This window comes from Nematolebias whitei, chromosome 21 (assembly GCF_014905685.2).
Source record: "Nematolebias whitei isolate Nwh7 chromosome 21, NemWhi1, whole genome shotgun sequence".
NCBI lineage: Eukaryota > Metazoa > Chordata > Actinopteri > Cyprinodontiformes > Rivulidae > Nematolebias > Nematolebias whitei.
In genome coordinates, this window is record NC_056518.1 from 7,180,384 (window position 1) to 7,202,132 (window position 21,749).

A 21,749-nucleotide genomic window follows, 5' to 3' on the forward strand; every position below is an offset into this window, starting at 1 on the left:
TGAAAGAACTTGGCGAATTTTGTCTCTTTCTTCATCAGATGTCAGAGTGTCGGCTTGGGCGACCACCTGTTCAATCTGTGATGAGACTGATGAGGGTTCTTGCTCCTTGGGGAGCTCCAACGAATCCCTTTCTGAGTCGTCGGACCTGTCTATGGGTAAGACTCCATAGTTTTGAGGCCCTTGGTCGACGTCATCGGTTGAGAAAAGAGCTATGGCCTGTGTTGGTTTTGTTAACCATACTGGCCCAGCTTCTTGACTCGGTACCAGGTTATCTGGGAGTCCTCCCAGAACTGGAATGCCTAGTTCAAAATCATGAAAATCAGGTTCTGAGTGTTCAGCTTGCGATGACTCATCATCGTTTGTGTGTGAGTTTACCCCCCCTTTGTCCGATGAGGGGTTGTTGGAGGCCACAACCATAATGTCTTGGTGTGTTTCACCGACATCTGTAATGTTGTCATTCGTGTAGTATGACATATACTGGATATATTCATACATTAAACGGGTTCTTCATTTTTCTGACTGTGTAACATGCGTGCATTGAATTTAACAGAAATGTAACGAGAGACGTTGTTTATCTTTGACCCATCAAAATGAATGCGGTCATTTATTTACAGAATCAAAGTTTAACATCAAACATTTACATTAATTTGGCAAAATATGAAAACAACAACAGCATAATTAATCAGTTTTACAACCAGGAAATGAAAACCATACGGCCATGGTTTTCCGTTGCTTCACCACAGACATTAATGAAAACATCTGGATTAATTTTCTAGCAGAAAGGAGAGTTTGAAGATGGAAATTGAGATTTATCTTACAGAGAGATGTGTGAGGGAATTTATCTGTTTTAACCAGAACAGCACGCTCTTTGGAAATCAGCTTGTCCCAAACGGTACACTTTTGGGTGAAGGTCGACTTTACCTTTCTGAAGATAGATCAGGTCGGCGTGAAGTCCTACTTCCAGCCACTTTCAGCGTCTCCGTTGAGAACAGCTAAAATACCTCGAGAGTCGTGCGAGGTTATCCAAACAGAAGTTATAATTCCCAAAATCGTCTCTGGTTCAGCTCGTTTGGCCCAGCAGCAACCATGAACGCCTGCGTTTTGCATCCAGGTTGTCCCAAAATCTCTGCATTCTGGATTCCAAGAACTCTGAACTCCTTCAGAACTCTGAACTCTTGAACTCTCAAAACTCTCTAAACTCTTAGACTCCTCGTTGAACTGGGAAGTGTCCATTTAAATGGGCTCTACTTCCGGTTCATTTGAGAGCTTTTTGATTGGTGGATGGACCAAAGCAGAGGTGTGGTTTGTGAAGTAAGGTGTTATGGAAAGTCAAGGATTGTTTAAGAACAGACAGAAAGATTGTTGGAGAAAACCAGTCTTAGTGGCGTCTCGACTCCTAGTATCTGCTGTGAAAGTTAAACATGACATTTCTTTTCAATAAACTTTTTAGTTGACCGAAGCTCGAACTTTAACACACTTACAAATTTGCTCATTGAAGACAGAAAAATCAAGAAATGCATATTACCCTGATTTCTTCTTTGAATGAGGAATAAAAATCATTACTACTGTTTAAGTAAATAAAAATGAGTAGTTCACTTCAACATGTAAACATTGTTTGAACTAACACAATTTGATTATCAAACATTTGTAAAATAGTAATGATCATAGAGAATTGTCTTTTCCACTTGATTAATTCAAGAAAGAAAGCCTCAGGATCGATTAACCTGTATTTCTAGATGCAGATCAATGAAATGACAGTTTCTGACCATATGATCCTAAGGTCATTGATTTGACATCAGGTCAAGTTCACTACATTCGCGCCTTCTGATTTAGTAGCGATCACATCACTACATAGTGCTCCAGGTCGGTATCCCATTTCAGCGTGTTTCAAGGTTTCTAACAACCTTTGTAGTTTCTCTGTCTCTTCCGAGCTCAGAGGTGTAGGGCATTGTATCTGGAACTTTTGTGATTTTATCGCCTCGGTTCGTTTCGTCCGAGGTGGGGGAGGGTTAGGTACGTCTTTTGGGGGTTCCTTTTCGGACTTCCCCTGATAATATGGGTCCTCTTGGATCCCATATCTTTGCGTCCTACGCTCACCCCATATACGATAATCACGTTCATCCTCTGAAAGAGGAGCTTTTCTGTCCCAGCGTGCACCTTCATTACGTGATTTGTTAGTTTGAAAATACTGCTTTTTCTCGCCTGTTTTAGGAGGAGGCGGCGAGGCACGCCGTCCTTCCAGTTCTAGGGAGTGGGGTTTAACCTTTATACCAGGGAACACCTCTATGGGCGTCTTAGCATGAGAACATGCCTCAAACACATTCACAGCACACTGTTTAATCTCATTGATGGATTTTTCTCTGAAATTTGCCATAATTTGTACTGACATGCGTATGTCAGTGTGGAGATTTTTGCTGAAAACAAATTTAAAACCTTCTTCTTCCTCCATTCTGGTTTCATTTCTGTAACCAAAATAAGCTTGGAAGATTCTTTTGTAATAGACTTTTGGATGTTCATGCTTGCCCTGCGTGACCTTGTCTGCGGCTGGGAAACCAGCAGGTCCCGTGCAGGGGTCGTACTCTCTGATCAAAGCTTCACACAGAAGGTTGTAATCCTTTCTCGTTGCATCAGGTAGACGCTCGATGAAGGTGAACACCTCTCTGTCCGAAGTGAGCCTTATCAGACTGATTTTATCCTCAACCGTAGCATTAGGATAACCATTCAATCTGAATTCAATGTCTTTGAGGTACGCTTTTGTTCCAGTTGAACCCATTGGTCCCGGTACAAAGCGTTGTACATATTTTGAGAGTTTCAGCAGAACATCTATTGAAAGAGGAAGTTTCAATGCTCTCTGTTGCATGTTTGGTAGAGGAGACCTGTTCAGGTCTGTCCCTACCACTTCAGGTATGGATGGAGGGGTGTTTGATGTGAGGAGATTTGGGTTTGAAACCCAGTGTGTCTCCACATCCTGTCCACGCCTCTCACCATATTTCCTTTCTGCATGGCAAAGTTGTGTTTTAAGCACGTCTATCTCAGCTTTGCAGCGGGAAACTTGTGACACTGTCACGACGTGATCCCTTCTTAATGCAAAGTATTTTCTGGACAACAGCTCTTTAGCATCCCTGGCTTCTGTTAGTGATGCATTAAGTAACTGTATTTTGCTATTCAGTGAATCAATTTCTGCACGTGCATCTTGCTGTGATTGAAACATCTGTTCAAAATGTTTTTTGTGAGGACCTCGTGTTCACTTTTAAATTGAAGGAAGTGTTCTTTAATTTCCTGAACCACCTCTTTTTCGCTGTTTAACCTTATCTCAAGGTCGTCAGCTTTTTTTAGCACTGTATAGAATGATTCTTTCAGCAAGATTGCCATTTTAGCCAGCTTTTCATAGCTTGACTTTGTAATTTCTGTAGAGGTCACACTCTCTGCAACCTCCTTCAGATTGTCCAATAACTCTTTGTTGTTCATGCTCTCCACCTGTTTATCATATGGAACTAAAGATTCCGTTAGCTTTGCTAACGCTTTTTCTAACCATTCCATTTTGGTCTCAATATTCTTTTCTGTTCCATCAGCCATGGTCATTCACTGTTCAGCACTTTATCTGGTGAAAACAGTAGCCAGCTTCAGATATTTCAACAGGTAAATATTTGTATTCAAGTGAGCAGTGAGTTTCACACACTTTTTAAGCTCTGGGTTTACCCAAAAGTACTGTTATAAGTCAACTTATTCAAATGTGGGCACCTATTCGTAGGTTTTACCCCAATTCATGAATATTTAAGTAAATGCTTCTCTGCAGTGTTACTTTTTAATGTGCTTATTTTTAACAGATACAAGATTACCAAGCTTCTCAGTGTTTTTACTCTAAAGCACTGAATTTTTATAAACCTGCAATTTTTCTGAAAGTCTCACAGCAACATCAGTTTAAAAACGCTTTTTAAGCCGTTCTTTTCCAGAAATTCGCTATTTTAACAGTTACTCATTGAACCAGGTGGTGAAAAGAAAAAGAAAAATTATGAGGAATTATCAGTCCCTCTTCAGGAAAACTGTTATACTCCTCTTCAACAGCAGGTGGTGGTGTTAGCTTTATGCCAGCAGGAGCCTATGACAACTTCCTGTGGACGTTCTGTTGACATCCTGTTGTTAGCTTTTTAGCTTAAAATTAGCATCGGCTAAACTCGGTTAAATCAACATTTCTGAACGGATTTAAAGCTTAAACGTGGCGTTGTTTCAACAAGCACGACTTCTTTGCATGAAACATGAGTTTTGGGGACATGTGACACGGCACATTTAGTGATTTTAAGCACAGAAAAGGCTTCGGTTCAACCGAGCTTTACAACCTGACATCAGAGGAAGTGACGCAGACACATCACTCATTTCTCAGCGTATCAGAGCGTTCTACACGGCCGTTCTCAACCAATCACAGAGACAAACAGCGGGGGTGGGTTTTATATCGCTGACTCAGAGGAAGTGACGCAGACACGTCACTCATTTTTCAGCGAATCAGGGCGACCCAACTCAGCGGTTTTCGACCAATCGCTGCTCGCCATTTCAGCTAGCATGTAGCATTTAGCATGAATATTCCGGTCAACTTTTCGTCTTTTAAACTGTCAAAATGTACTATTTTCTGTTAAAAATGTAACGAATCAGCTCTCAAAGCTCCACTGAGACTTCGCTCAGTCCTTAAAACGTCTCTCCATCCATTTAAAACACTCGTTCGGACTTATCAGAACCGAGCCGGACCAGAACCGGGTCTGGAACACAGTTTAAACAGAATAAAGCGTTTCCACAGCTCAGCAAATTTGTCACACACAACAGACGTACAAATTCAGCTTTTAAACAGACATATTGACTCACAATTTCAGCTTTCAAAACATCACTAGCTGCAAAACATAGCTGTATTTTCTCCAAGCATCGCATCTGCAAAAACGCTGCGTTTCACACAGCCACCCGCACTTTTCATTTCATGCCAACATGATAATTCAATTGTTACATGAATACACAGTCCATTTATGAAGCGTACGAGGCCACCAGTATGTAGATGAACATATGCTGTGATATATGCATAAATTAAACGGATTCTTTCATTTTTCTGGACTGAACAATGTCGTGCATTGAATTATTAAAAACGTAACGTGAGGCGTTAATTTTCTTTGACCCATCAAAATGAACGTGGTCATTTATTTACAGAATCAAGTTTAACATCACACATTTACATTAATTTGGCAAAATGATTTCAACAACATGGCTTAGTTAGCAAGCTGTACAATTTGATTAACCATACGGCGATGGTTTCCTTGCTTCACAACAGACATTTCTGAAAATATCTGGATTAATTTGCTAGCAGATAGAAGAGTTTAAAGATGGAGATTGAAGTTTAGGGGGAGAGGAAAAGATGGATGAGGGAAATGTGTGTGTGTCGGCATCAGAACGGCACGCTCCTTCTGGACCCAGCTTAACCAAACGGTACACTTTGCGGTTGAAGATCGACTTTTTACCTTTCTGAAGATATTTCAGTTCCGGCGTAAAGTTCCACTTCAAGCCACTTTTCAGCGTCTCCGTAAGAATAGTAGGGAACCGTTCGGAGTCGTGACTGTACTTGTTCGACACAAGTTCACCTCACGAGTGGACTTCACATGAGTGGAGTCCTTCAGAAGTTCCACTCAGAGGTGGAATATGTCATAATCCCACAAGACTCGGAAGAGCTATGGATCATGCCTGGACTTCTGTTCTCCCAGCACTGCAGCTGCAAACGACTGAAGCCGAAGCCTGAAGCGACTGAAACTTTGCAAACTCTCCACCCGACTCGTTTGAACTAGGAAGTACCGACATTTAAAGAGCTCTATTTCCGGTTCATTTGGGAGGTTCCTGATTGGTCAAAATCGACCAGACAGGGGTGTGTTTTTGTGACGTAAGAGGTCACTAGAAGTCAGAAAAACAGCAAGAATGTTATGGAACAGATTGAAAATGTTTTTCAGACAGACGAGAGGAATATTTAGGCAAGTTGGGGGAAAACAGGTGCCAGCCTCTATATTTACGTCTGAGAGGATTTAAAACATGACAGTTCGTTCCAACAACTTGTTTTGCGTTTGACTCCAACCTTGGACCAACTTACACTTGCTCATTCAAAGACAGAAAATCAGAAAATGCATAATTACTCTGTAACAGACCTTAACATGATTTCTACTTTGCATGAGGATTAAAAATCACTAATACTGTTTCACAGTTGATTAAAAATGATTAGTTCACTTCAACATTTAAAAATGGTTTGAACTAAACACAATTTGATTATCAAAACATTTGTAAAATAGTAATGATAATAGAAAGTAGTGTTCTTTCACTTGATCAATTCAAGAAAGAAAGTCTCAGGATGGGTCAACCTGTATTTCTGGACTCAAATCAATGAAATACAGTTCTTGTTCCAGGCAGGCCCCTCAAGGCCAGATTCGACCTGAGGCCTAGTTCACTACAGGTCTAACAGGACCAGTATAGACACTTGTCCATTGTCAAAGGTCATGATCAGTAACTTTCACCAGTGTAGATTCAATGCTGTGATGAGCTCTAAACCCTGACTGAAACTCTTCAAACAGATTTTTTTTTGTAGATGTTCACACAACTGACCTGCAACTATTTTCTTTAGAATTTTTGAGATGAAAGTTTATTAGATACATATAGGTCTATAATTGGCTAGGATTCCTGAGTCAAGGTTATGTTTCTTTAGTAAAGATTTAATTACATTAACCTAAAGTGCTGTGGTATGTAGCCATTCATTAGAGTAAAATAAAAGGTCCAAAAGCTCTGATAAATAACTGGGAGCCGAGCCATTTAAAAGTGAGTAAAATAATCTTAAAATCAATAGAAAAATGAACAGGCAACCAGTGTCAATTGGCTAAAAAACGGAGTGCTGTGGTGATGTCTTCTAGTTAAAAGACATATAACAACATTCTGCACTAACTGCAGATCATGGAGCACTGATTGTTCAAAACGTATATGTAAAGAGTTGCAGTAGTCCAGTCTAGAGGTGATGACAGCATGAATAAGAGTTTTGAGGACTTTTGGAGGAATATACAATTATCTTTTGGCAATTAGACATAACTGATAAAAACTGAGGACATTTGCTTCTCATATTTAAATGAACTGTCTAAAAACACTCCAAGATTCTTGACAATGGAGGAACAATGAGGAGCAAGTCGGCCCAGAATATCAGAAAACCAACTGAGAGGAGTTTAGTTTAAGCATAAGCATTTGTTTTCTTTTCACTTAATATACAGTATCTCTCACTACTGCAAGACCTACGGTTTTATCTCAAATGCCCCCAATATGCGAAGTGCTCATCCAATCTTACACAAATTCAATAAATTTTTTGCTTAAAATGTTATCTACAAAACTGGAAGTGAAGGGTCTTTTTATTTTAATAATGTAGTGAACTAGCTGTTAGCTTCACTACTAATTAATTATTCTTAAAGCTAGTTCAAACACAAAGAATATTAATTGTTCAATTACAACGGATTCTTTCTTTTTCGAGTTAAATTTCTGCCATGTGACCAATATAACTTGTGGAGTGGAGTGGTAATTAGTGACATGAGACGTAATTTATCTTTGATCCATCAGAATAAATGCGGTCATTTATTTAACAGAATCAAAATTTAACATCAAAACATGTACACTTGATTTGCTGATCTGTTTCTGATTAATAAAACTTGGCACGATTTACTAAACAAGACAACAGAAGATTACTGATTGAGACTGATTCATCTCTGAAGGCATCTATCTTGTTTTACTGGCGAATAGAAGTTTAAAGAGAAGGAGAATAGAAGTTTAAAGATTTAAAGAGGAGGTTTAGATGGATGAGGGAAGATGTGTTGAACCAGAAAATGGCACCCTTCCTCCGAATCCAGCTCAGCCCTCTGGTACACTCAGGGCGTCAACGGCTTGTTACCTGAGCAGAGGATGCATCAACTCCGGAACAGAGGTCCATTGGCACGCTACCTTTTCAGCGTTTCCGGTCAGGGTGGCTACAATCTTTAGAAGTACTTCCATATACTCCGATCAACAGAATAAGCTTCCTTCGAAGTTGAGAGAATGTACTGCTCGGGGTGAGTCACAGCGAGGCAGCTGGGACTCCGCTGAAATGGAGGGACCCTTGGCACATGGTCCAATCCATCAGCTATTTAGTTCACTTTCAGTAAGAACTGAAAGTTCCTGTACGACTCGCCATCAGACTGAGTCTCATCTTCGACTGAAAGTTCCAGGAAGACTGGGAAGACCGAAAGACTGGAAAAGACCGAATAGTTCCAAAAAGTGTTGCCTTTTAAAGGGTATCCACTTCCTGTCACTTGGTACTTCCTGATTGGTTGAAACAACCAGCAGGGGTGTAGTTTTAGTGATGTCAGAGGGTTATTAGAAGTCAACAGACAGCAGAAATGTTTTAAGAACGGTTAGTACAGGCAGAGAAATATTTTGAAGAAGTGAGAGAAAGCAGGTGCCAGCCAGTTCTTATTTACTGTCTGAGAGTTTTAAAAACAAGGCACTTCGTTCTCATAACTTGTCTCTGACTTTCGACCGACATCAGGTCCACTCCTCACACAGACAGAAGAGTGAATGCACACTTACTTCGTGAATAGACATTTACTTGTATGATCCAAGTCTAATGAGGTTTAAAAATCATTAATACTGTTTCACAGTTGATTGAAATGAGTGGTTTACTTCAACATTTAGAAATGGTATGAACTAAACACACTTTTGATTATCAAGATATTGTAAAATAGTTAATGATAATATAAAAAAGAAGAGTGTTCTTTCAATTGATTAATTCAGGATACAATTAAATAGTCTCTTGATGAGATAATTTGTATTTCTGGATTCAAATCAATGAAATAACAGTTCCTGTCCCCTGAAGGTCCTCAGAGACAGATTGATGTTGGAGGTCTAGTTCACTACAGTAACAATCACATTAGAAGTGAAGGCTACCTATGGGACAGACCAGTTTGGCAGGCCGTAGACTGAGGAAGTCCTCTGGATGGGGGGTGAAATGTTTCTCACTTAAAGAAACTGGTTCAGATGACACAATTTAACCTTTTTTTTGTTGTCACAATCACATTTATTTTGTCAAATGTAGAGGGATCTGTACAACTGGGTAGGGGGTACACCTGCACCTACATCTGGCCTGCCATTCTGTGTTTGTTTGTCCCTCCTTCCTGTTCTCTCAAACCCAGCCAATCAAAGCAAGTGGCCGTTTGTCCTGAGCCTGGTTCTGCTGGAGGATTCTTCCTGTTAAAAGGAAGTTTATCCTTTCCACTATCTCCTATGTGCTTGCTCAGGATAGGAGACTGCAATGAAGTGAAGATTCAACACATTTGTTGGCTTCCTTCCTGAGATAGAGAACTTTTACTAATTGGATTTTGTATGTATGTGAATGTTTTTGTGTATTGTCCTGAGACAACTTCTGATGTGATTTGGTGCTATATAAATAAGCAGGTCTCTCTTATAAATGGGTCCCTGAGGCTCAATGGGAACTAACCTGTATAAATAAAGGTTGAATGAATGAAAAAACTGAATTGAATTGAACTGATTTTTTTCTGGTTGCAGTGCACGAGAAGGAAAAACAGTTCCCCTGCTGTGGGGGAAAAAAAACAGTTCAAAACTTATCTATTCAGTTTAAAAGTGTACTCAACTCCCCATCTCAGCATCATCTGCATAAACACGGTCTATGCTCAGCACAAATACATTTACCGAGACTTAGTAACACAGGCATTAACCAGGTGAGAGAACAGAAACAAACTAAACAGTGTCATGCAAAAGTGGAGAAGATTAATATTACCTAATGCTTTATTCAGTTATTTCCCTCTAGTCTGACATTTTTGAGGAAGAGGTGTTGAAAATTTAACATTTTAATTTTGTTTGGTATTCAGTGGGATTAATGCTTGTTTTGTTATATCTGTCATTTTCCTAATTCCTGCCATCACATTGACTGAATGAAATAGATTTATTTCTTATTTGATTGTTTCCTTTCTTTTCTAGGTAAAGGAGAGCAGGCCTACCCAGACCTACTGGCATTGCTAATAGCATTGTTGGTGACGTTGATCGTGGCTTTGGGAGTGAAGAACTCTGTGGGCTTCAACAATGTACTGAACATCATCAATCTCATTGTGTGGGTGTTCATGATGATTGCTGGACTGTTTTTTGTCAACGGAGAGAACTGGGATGAGGGGAGATTTCTTCCATTTGGGTGGTCAGGGGTATGAATGCACACACAAATTAAGTATTCATCTTGTTTAAATCCGTCTGGTTATTATTGTTTTAAGCTATTATTTATCTTATCTGTATCTGTTGTGTGTCACAGGTAATGCAGGGTGCAGCCACGTGCTTCTATGCCTTCATTGGATTTGATATCATTGCCACAACAGGAGAGGAGGCCAAGAGCCCCAACACTGCAATTCCTTATGCCATTACTGCTTCACTCATCACCTGCCTCACTGCCTATGTCTCCGTGAGTTTAAATCTTAATTCCTCGCTGACTTTTTATGTTAATAAACATGAAAATTAATTGCAGAATTTATCTCTCTTAAGGACCATTTGAGGGTCTATTTGTTTCTGAATGAATAGCTTTAGTGCTACTATGACTGTACAGTATGGAAATGTGTTAAATATATCTCTTGTTCATTCATTCATTCAGCCCTTGTTCATACAGGTTAATCTCATTGAGCCTCAGGGGTTCATTTACAAGAGAAACCTGATTTTAACAAAGAGTGATGACAACAGTAGACAATCATAAAAAGTATACAAATTGAGAAGAACCAATAAAAGAAAATGGTATTAAAAAGATGAAACAAAAACAGCTAGGTTGTAAAGTGATGTAGAAAACTAAAACCAGGAACATGTCTGCATTGGTTTTTGCCAGGAACTTAGCAGATGTTTGAAGCCACTTAGAGAAGTCAAGGTCGAGAGCTTCAGGTCTTTTTGCAAGATAGTCCAAGAAACAGGAGCAGAGTAGGAGAAGGCCCTTTTGCCTAGTTCAATCTGCACTGATGGAACACTGCAGGTAATAATGTCCTGAGAGCACACGCTGTAGCTGCACTCACGCAGAGACATGTAGGAGGAGATGTAGGAATACAACAGACAAAGAAGTGATTTAAAGATGAAAATGTACCAGTGAGAGAGTCTACGTGTAGTTAATGTGGACCAGTTAACCAGTGAATACAGGGTGCAATGGTGGATACAGTAGTTATAGCCGTTGTGAATCTTAGTGCACCATGATAGACAGCGTCCAACATCTGCAGGGTGCTTGTAGGAGCGTTCATGTAAATAATATCACCATAGTCAATGGAGGGGAGGAAAGTCACAGTTACAAGGCGTTTCCTAGCATTCAGTGTTAAACAGGATCTATTTGGAAAAAAATAATAATAATACTTTCAGTTTCCTTACCAAGTTTTCCATGCGGAGCTTTAAAAAGAGATGCGAGTCGACCAAAACACCCAAATATTTGTAGGGATCGACAAACTCAATAGGAGCACCATTCAAGGATAAAATTGAAAAAAAAAAAAAGGATAAAATTGAAGGAAAAAACTGCTGGGACTGACTTCCTGTTTGAAAACACATCCCTTTGACACATCTTTCAAGGATGAAGATGTTCACATCCTGGACAGAGAGGAACAATGGTTTGAGAGAGGAGTAAAGGAGGCCATCTTTGTGAAAAGAAATCGTCCATCATTAAACAGGGATGGAGGCCTCTGGGTTCAACTGTCCCCTCTTACAATGCTGTGATTGCTAGTATCACTCAGCCCTCTGTGAATAGTAAACAGCCATCAGTGTGCTAATGATCCATTGTTAGGCTGATGGTCCTTCTTGAGCATGTGATCAGCTGGTTTTGGTTGTCAGCAGCAAACTGGTTGATCCACTCTGAGAAGGTGCTACTTAAGAGACTGAGCTGAAAACAGCTCCTCAGACTGAGGAAGTCTCTTGGATGAGAGACGAAACGTTTCTATATTTCTTTGCTTTGTTTTGGTTTTTTTGAATGTCCAGAGGACCAGATTGAACTTTTTTGGATTTTTCTACCTGGATTATTGAGCATGCATCAGTATACACATTCCTTTGGTTTTGTCGGCCTTTAGGGCAAGTTTCAGACTGAACAAATCTGACTGGATGATGTCAAAAGTGGATTGCAAAAGCTGGAAAACCTTATCAACTGTTTTAGCTCGACAATAAACAACTGTATCATCAGCATAGAAATGCAAGTAGGGATGGTGCCTATCTGATCCAATATCCATATCGGTCTCCGATACCAGCATAATTTACATATCAGATTTTTACGATCCACCTGCCGATATTTCCGATCCATGATGCATGTTTGTGGTTGCGTTGCATGTTGGTTTCAAACTACGGAATGGATTTCCTGAACGACGGTGTGTCTCATGAACCCAGAGTAATAAGACCCGCCTCACATTCAGGAAATCCATTTCAGAGTTTGCAGCTAGCTACAACATGAGGACTGGGTTAGCAAGCACTGTGGCTAACAGCTAACAAACTTTTCATCAAAACATGTCCGCTGTGTGGAAGTATTTTACACTAGAAACACCGCAAAACAAGACAGCATCGTGCAATGTCTGCAGAGCCATAGCGCCACATTAAACCACGTTAAAGTTATTTTAGGTTGGACATTCGAGCTCCGTGGCTTCAGCGGGGCGCTGCTCTTTGCTCAACCGGAAAGAGGCGATTCGACCCCGGCCAGCCGCATCCAATCTGCCCCGCTCAGTCTGCCCGTCTCTGAGGAGGGACAGACTGAGCGTGGCTGCACTAAATCAGACTGCTTGCTTCGGATTGAACAAGAAGACATCGCTGAAACCACGGAGCTTGAATGTTTACAGAGAAGTTACTAAACTTCATCATGATTCATGACCAACCACTATCAGTTGTAGAAAACGAAGGATTTCACAGCTTGATACTTGCAGCCAAGATATAGTTTACCCTCCAGGAGATATTTATCAGTACAACAGAAAACAAACATATAAAAACATGATTTGAAAATTATATTAAAAACAAAAACAGCTACATTATAAAGTGATGTAAAATACTAAAAACTGGAACATGTCTGTTAGTTTATGCCATGAACTTAGCAGGTGTTTGAAGCCATTTAACATTTAATTTAATTTAATTCATTAATTTAAAAGAAACAAAATTTAAAAAAAGTCATGAAAAAGAAAGCATTGAATGAAAAGAGTGCAGAAAGAAGAAAAAAATTCTTATATCTGCCCCTTATTTAAAAAAATATAAAATAACTTTAAACAGTCACTTAAAATTAATCACTTTAATATCCAATTTAAAGCTAGGAATAAAAAGAAACATGTTTTGTGTTAGCAGAATTTAATTCTAACTTTAAAACTTATCCAAAATTAATAAAACTTTTTTGAACATGCATGCATGCATATATTTGTACAAATTGTACTTGAGAGGAGATTATTACAGCCTTATATAAAATCAATGATGATGATGATATCGGAACTGGATCGATATCGGCCGATATTCAGACTTAGGTATCGGGATCGGATCGGAAGTTTAAAAAAGTGGATCGGTGCATCCCTAAATGCAAGGATACATCAGGGATGCTCTGACCTACATTACTTATGTAGATTGTGAAGAGGGTGGGACCTAAGACTGAGCCTTGAGGTACACTGTTGTTAACTATTAAATAACTGGAAGAAGTATCATTATGTTGAACACATTGTCTCCAATCTGAGAGAAACTCTAGTTAGTGAACCAACCAATGCTATGATCTGAGAAACCAATTTCTGAGAGCTTATGACACAAGATGTCATGATCCACATTATCAAAGGCTTTATACAGGTCTAAGAAAAGTGCAGCACAATAATCCTTAGCATCCAGTGCTTCAACGACATCATAAAAACCTTCAGCGAAGCAGTCATTGTGCAGTGTTATTTCCTGAAACCAGATTAATGGGAAGGAAAGATGTTAAATGAGACCAAATACTTTTTGATTTTAGAGTTTATCCGTTTTTCTAGAACCTTGGCTAAAATGCAAAGTTTAGAGATCGGTCAATAGTTATTCAGTGAGGTGGGGTCACCTCCCTTCAGCAAAAGAAGAACAAAGGCTGTTTTCCAAGCGTCGGGAACAGAGTTTTGGCTTATGGACAGGTTAAAGATGTGAGACCAGTGGTGTAGTCTATGTGATATGCTGGTATATGTCTTATACCCACTAGAAAAGCTTGGGAATTTCCGTATACTCACTTAAAAGTGCCATGTGAAACGTGACATATCATTGCACATGTGTCATTATTTTGAAACGTCGGGGCAAAATGCATCATAAGTGCCCTCAGAGAACAGTGGCGTCCATCTTCTTTCTTGGGGGGTGGAGGTAAGCCGTTGGTTACGTACTGTAACCCCAGATTCTATGAATATAGGCTTCGCCCTTTAAGGCTGTCGCTGATGGGTTTATCCCGTTATGCGCAAGCATCATACTGAAAAAATTAGTCCACGCCCACCTGCTGTGTGGGCCCCACCCAATCCGTATAAATTACATTAAGAGCGGGTAATCTGCTCCCAAATAGCTTATTTTTTCTTCAGCTATTCAGGAACCAGTGAGGCCCGACGCTTAAAGGGCTACGCCTATATTCATAGAATCTGGGGTTACAGTACGTAACCAACGTTCTATGTCATATAGGCTTCGCCCTTTAAGGCTGTCGCTGATGGGTTAAGGGCGAAGCGGATGTGGTCCTCGCCTCACTGGGTCCATTCGAACACAGTAAGAAGCGGAAGCTTGCCCAAAAAACGTCTTGTCACTCAGCTCCCCGTGTGCATAACTACGCGTCGCGTAATTATGTGCCATGCACAGACGCATGTTGTGTAACTATGCGTTCTGACAAAGCATGAACGCCCCGGAAAACTTTGTTGAAAAGAGGGGGTGGGGGGGGCATGAACCAACTGGTTCATGGCTGAACAGTATAAACAGATTAATATCAATGAACTGATTATTGATCAAATGAACTGATTGGTAACAATAGTCATGAACTGATTAGTGACAATAGAACCAAAATCACAGACACAACTTGTGGCTGATAACAACATCTCACACTGTGAAACATGCAGACAGATGTGAGCTTAAACAGAGTTCCATGAAAAACAACAATATTCATTCTGTTAGAGCACTAAGGACAGAATGTGTCATGGAACGAGCCGTTACATCACGTAGGTAAAAGCGAATAAATGAGCAGGGTGTTGACCATGCAGCCGCAGTGCAAATGTCCTGCATTGACATACCATTATGCAAGGCAGTCGAAGATGCAATACACCTGGTCGAGTGTGCTTTGAAGTTGACAGGAGGCTCTAAATCTGATGCTCTGTAGGCTTCAGAAATGGCCTCACACAGCCAGTGTGACAAGCGCTGGGTGGATAACGGGCGACCTGCAGATGCATCTCTATAATGCACAAACAATTGTTGAGTTTGACGCATTGCAGCTGTGCGCGCTATGTAACACGTCAACGCCCGCACCGGACAGAGAAGATGAAAAGATGCTTCTTCTTCTGATCTGTGGGGGGGAGGGAAAAATCCCTCCTACGATATCTGTCTTGATTTAAAAGAGCTCGTGATGTTTTTAGGCATAAAAGCTGGGTTTGGTCTTAAATCAGCTGAACTACCGTCAGCCTGGATTCTGAGACATGACGGAGCGGCAGAGAGGGCAGATAAATCACTCACCCTCTTAGCGGATGTTAAAGCCAGCAGCAGGGCTGTTTTAAGAGACAAGAATTTAAGTGAAACCTGATCCAGAGGCTCAAATGGGGCTTTGATCAGGGCTCGCAGGACCAGCGTTAAATCCCACTGCGGAACGAGTGGGCGTGAAACCGGCCTATGTCTTTGTACACCTTTTAGAAACCGCTTCATCAGCGGGTGATTAAAAGCTGTTCTGTCTCCGAACCCTTCGTGGCAGGAAGAGATGGCTGCAGCATACGTTTTAATTGTGCTGAATGCCAACTTCCTATCCATCAGCTGTTGAAGAAAAGACAACACGCCGCCTAATGGACATGAGGTGGCCTCTAAACCTTTCTCTGTACACCAGCGCTGAAAGGCCGTCCACTTTGATGTGTACAGAGCTGTGGTAGATGCAGCGCGTGAATCTTGAATTGTGCGCACTACCTCCTGAGGGAGACCCATCCTCTCTAAGCGGGACCGCTCAGCGGCCAGACCCACAGGTGCTGGCCTATTTCTGGGTAACTCCTGATCGCTCCTCCTGCTTGAAGGAGAGCATCCTCCCTCCACGGCAGTTTCCACGGACGACCCGACAACAGACGTTGCAGGACTGGGAACCATGGTGCGTTCACGCGCTCGGGAGCTACTAGGAGAGCTGTCAATCCCTCCTCCTGAACTCGGTTCAGGAACCGTAAAATCAGAGGAGGTGGGGGGAACGCGTACAGAAGCGTTTTGGGCCATGGGCTGTGAGCAAATGCATCCACCCCCCAGCGGTGGATCGTCTCGCGGGCTCAGGGAAAACCATAATTGGCACTGAGCGTTCTCTCGTGTCGCAAACAGGTCCACAGCTGCTTTGCCAAACTTCTGCCACGTCTGAAACATCAGGTCTGGATGGAGGGTCCAGTCCGCGTGACGTGGGCCGCCCCTGGACATCACAGCTGCTCCTCTGTTCAGAACACCGGGTATGTAAACCGCTCTGATGGAGAGCAGGTTTTGGTGAGCCCAACACAGTAGCTTTCGCGCAATGTGTAACATCTGGGCTGAACGCACACCCCCCTGGCGGTTTATGTACGCAGCAGTCACCATGTTGTCTGTGTGAATCAACACGTGTTGATTCTGTAGCACGGGAGCAAAGTGTTGAATCACATTCAGCACTGTGCGACACTCCAAAACATTGATGTGGGCTGATGTGTGGTGGGGCCACAGCGCCCCTACTGCTTGAAATAGGCATGTCCCCCCCCAGCCTGACAGCGACGCGTCTGTGAAGACTGACACGTGTGACGTGGGTCTGCTGACGGGGACTCCCTCTGACAGAACCAGGGTGTTTCCCCAGTGTTGGAGGTCTGCTCTCACAGAGGGAGGGACAGTGATCATCCGTCTTTTGTGTTTTACTGGATCCACACGCAGACGCGCAAACCACCTCTGGAGGCGTCTCATGTGTAACAAGCCCAGCGGAACCACTGTGTGAGCTGATGACATCATTCCCAACAGCTTCATGACGGAGACGGCTGTTATCACTTTGCCAGGTCTTACGTGGCGGAGTTGACTTTTTAAAGTGTCGATTCTCGTTTGTGATAAGCGAGCCTTCATGGTAATTGAATTTAATTCCACTCCCAGATAAACAATTGTCTGGGCCGGGAAAATCGAGCTTTTCTTCCAATTTATGGCGAAGCCCAGATTTAACAGGTGTGATGCCAACACCTGAGCCTGTATCAGCGCTTCCTGTCTGGAGTGTGACAGGAGCAACAGGTCGTCCAGGTAAAACAAAACTCTCATCCCTGCTCTGTGCAGTGGATGCAGGGCTGTCTCCACACACTTTGAGAACGTACGAGGCGCGAGGGAATACCCGAAAGGCAGCCTGTTGTACTGATACTTCATCCCCTGAAAGGCGAAACGCAGAAATTTCCTGTGTTTTGGGATGATCGGTATGTGAAAATAAGCATCTTTTAGATCGATGGAAACAAACCAGTCGTTTCTCTGGATGTTGTCCAACAGCTGTCTGTTTGTCAACATGTGAAACGGTCTGTTCATGATCGCTTTGTTGAAAGCTGACAGATCCAGAATCGGTCTCATCCCTCCGGTCCTTTTGGGGACCAGGAAGTAGCGTGAGTAAAACCCTGTGTTTTCCTCTCCGTTGGGAACTCTTGAGATTACGCCTTTTATCAGAAGCTCCTGAACTTCTGAATTTAAGGCTGAGATTTGGTCTGGTGATGACAGGACCGTCTCTATAACTCCTCCGAACGGAGGGGGTCGGGTTGCAAATTGTAGCGTGTAACCCTTGCATAACACTCTGTCCATCCATCTGTCCGGCGAGCAGGTTTTTTGCCACTCTGCGTAACGTTCGTGGAGTGGACGTGCGTTTAAATGATGCGCCGTGTTCTGAACGGATGTCATCCAATCCTCCGCCTCGACCGCCGTCATGCGTCGCAGAAATGTTTTCCGCGTGACCCAAGGCGAGGCTTCCTCGAAAGGGCTGTTCTGCGCGCGCCCGTGCGCTGTGTCTGGATCGCGGACCAACCTTCATGTCTGGGCGGGGCGGTGTGTGCTGAAGCGAAGCGTGTGCCAGCTGATGACGTCGTGAGGCTGCACGTTTAACGTCGCTGTGCGAACGTTGAGAGGCGGAGGACGTGACTTCATCAACGCCGTGCCGTCGAAGTGAAGGTTGTGAGCCTCGCGGGAGCGCACGTTTTCTCTGGAGGGACGCGCGCCGCTCTCGCTGGGGGCGGGGCTCGTCACTGGATTCGTTCAGCTGTCTCACGCTTATGCCGCCGTGAGCTGCCGATCGCTGAGACGCGGTGGATGACGGCCGCTCGCGTTTGCTCAGATGAGGCGTGTGTTGTTTTCGCTGAGAGCGGGGGCCTCCACCGGACCCGGCCTGCGGTCCCACATTTATACCGATGTGAGCCGGTGAGCGCCGGGCAGCTGTGCGTGCATCATCAACACAGCGCCGTTTGGATGGAGGCTGCTTGCCTCGCTCGGGTGCGCGTTTAACACCGCTTGGGTGGTGATCGTGCGGGTCTGATTGACAATGAGTTATTTCGCTTACCGTGGTGTCGGGTGAGCGTCTCGACATGTGTTGGAGCGACGGTGGGTTTAAAAAACCTTTATTTAAGGACACCGGCTCTCTATGTGTGGAGGATGTGTGTGTAGCGGCTGTGAGCTCATCCGAGCTTACATACTGGCTAAAAACAGGCACTTTGATCATTGAACAATCATTTATTTCAATTCCTGTGTCATTTATACACACATCCTCCGCAGACCGTCATTTCTTAAATCTTCTCCCCCGTGAGCTCTGCGGTTTGTTTGCCCCGAGCGCCGTCTGTAGGCGATCTCTGGGGAAACGCTGAAGTGCAGGTTGCCAGAAGGAGGGGGGGTGGTCTCTGACGGGCGGGGCTGGTGGTGGAGCTGAGCGAGATGAAGCTGCTGCTGCCGTGGAGCGCTGATGTTTCTGCCTCTGCTCGCGACGATCTCTCCAGCGGGCTGGGGGACGGGATGAGCCGCGCGGCTTGATGAGATGGCGCACAGCTTCCGACATCTCCTCCGACTGCTTCGAGTTCGCCAGCATGGTCTTTAAGCTGCTTCCGAACAACGCGTCCGATGTGATGGGGCCCTCCATCAAGTCCTTGTGCAGCTTTTCCGGCAGCAAGGGAGAGTGACGAAGCCAGGTGGAACGTTGGATTACCGTCATCCACGCTGCAATCCTCGACAGGCAAACCGTGGAAGCGGCGCACATGTTGAGGATGGCGTCTGCCGATTTACACAGGGAGCTCTTTGTCTCCTCCGGCAGGTCTGCGGCCTCCAGCCTCTTCGACATGCTAAATGCTAGCAGCGCCACGTTGTTGCTAGCTGCGGCCGCCTGAAAAGCACATTGGTGGGCTCGGTTGGAGAGCGCGGTCACCGCCTGGTCGTGTTTCCCCGGAGGGACGGGACGCTTCTCCAACCTGGACAGCTTCGCTCCGAAGGCTTCCGCGAGGCTTGGCTCAAGGGGGGGTACCGAGGGATAGCTCCGTTCGGTGAATCCCTCCACTCTGGTGATGGGGGCGTAAGTGGAGACGGGCGCCCTTAACCTACCAGGACCGGCTGCAGCCTCGTTCCAGTACGATGTCACCGCTGGAAAACGAGGCCAAATGGGATCAGGACGGCGAGCCGGCATGGAGCCAAACCTTCCCGCAAGATCATCCGATCTGAGCGGGGGGGGTGAGGGGACGGAGAGCCCCTTTACGTTAGCAGCTTCCCGGATAATGGCGGGCAGCTCCGAGAGGAGCGCGCCGACGGCAGGGAGCGGTGTGGTCGTTGAGGCGGGAAACCCCGGGGGAGTCGAGCATCCGCTCGGCCTCCCTCTTTCCAACACTGCGCTCCCCGGGAGGGAACAAGCGTCGGGGCTGCTGCTAACGTCACCGGTCCCAGAGGAATCATCCGATTCACTCCGAGAGCCGGCGTAGAAGAAATCCATGGCGTCGTCCAGCGAGCAGTCTCCCGCCACGGACAGGCAGTCCTCGATGGTAGCCTTAAACAAGGCTGCTCTCCTCTGCCTTTCCTCCGGTGGAAGCTCGTCACAGAGGCGGCAGGAGGAAGCGCGGGCGACGTGGCGGGGACCCAGGCATCCCTCGCAGGTGTCGTGCCGGTCGAAGCTGAGCAAGTAACCGGTCTTGCAGGAGGGACACAAGCGGATGGTGCTGGGGCTGGACATCTCGATGAAAAGGTCAGTTGTTTTATTATATTAGCTTGCTTAAGAAAAATGGGAGCAGATTACCCGCTCTTAATGTAATTTATACGGATCGGGTGGGGCCCACACAGCAGGTGGGCGTGGACTAATTTTTTCAGTATGATGCTTGCGCATAACGGGATAAACCCATCAGCGACAGCCTTAAAGGGCGAAGCCTATATGACATAGAACTGTATGTATTCTGCCAGGTGCACGTGCCACCGCGAGAGCCACTCCAGCTATGTGAAGCTAGCAGGAGTGATGCAGAGCATCGCTGGAACAAGGGCAAGGGGGTTTTCAGAATAAAAGTTTAGACCGGATATTTATTTTTCGACATTTCAAAGTATTAGTAACATTTGAAGCCACCTATGTAACATATCCATCCATCCATCCATTATCTTCCGCTTCCTAAGGAGGTGCTTTGGGGAAATCAAAATAAATTGCTGATTACATTGTACTAACCGGTGTATTTTGGTTTCTGAACACAGTATACCCACTACAAAAATGTAGACTACACCACTGTGTGAGACACTGGTTCTGCAATGATATGAGCAGCCAGCCTTAAAAAATAATGTGGAAGGTCATCAAGGCCTGCAGATTTTTTAGAATCTAGACTTTTTAACAATTTATTAACCTCACTAACGGAATACGTTGAAAGTGAAAAAGTCTGGTTTACTGATTGACTTGTAGGAGAGATTTAATTTGTAAATGTTTGGCAAATGCATGTAAACTAGGGATGCACCGATCCACTTTTTAAAATTCCGATCCCGATACCTGTAGCTGAGTATCGGCCGATACTGATCCAGTTCCGATATCATGATCATCATAGATTTTACATGAGGCTGTAATAATCTCCTCTCAAGTACAATTTGTACAAATACATGCATGCATGTCCAAAAAGGCAACTTGAGGTAAGTTTTATTAATGTTGGATAAGTTTTAAAGTTAGAATGAAATTCTGCTAACACAAAACATGTTTCTTTTTATTCCTAGCTTTAAAGTGGATATTAAAGTGATTAATTTAAGTGATTGTTTAAAGTTGTTTTGTATTTTATAAGGGGCAGATATAATAATTGTTTCTTCTTTCTGCACTCTTTTCATTCAATGTTTTCTTTTTGATGATTTTTTTTATTTTGTTTCATTTAAATGAATGAATAAATGAATTAAATTAAATGTTAAATGGCTTCAAACATCTGCTAAGTTCATGGCATAAACCAACAGACATGTTCCTGTTCTTAGTATTTTACATCACTTTGTAATATAACTGTTTATGTTTTTAATATATATATAATTTTCAATCAGAATCAGAATCAGAATAAACTTTATTGTAATTGCACCGAGGTACAACGTGA

At 43.4% G+C, this 21,749-nt stretch overlaps 1 protein-coding gene across 1 annotated transcript in view; it reads left to right on the forward strand.

Moving 5' to 3' along the window:
* slc7a14a (solute carrier family 7 member 14a) overlaps nt 1–21,749 on the forward strand; it is an 84,778-nt gene that overhangs the window by 28,267 nt on the left and 34,762 nt on the right. Inside the window, exons 2-3 of the mRNA XM_037695286.1 lie at nt 9,981–10,235; nt 10,340–10,486. Of these exons, the coding sequence (XP_037551214.1) occupies nt 9,981–10,235; nt 10,340–10,486 (402 nt within the window). The remainder of the gene's footprint in view (nt 1–9,980; nt 10,236–10,339; nt 10,487–21,749) is intronic.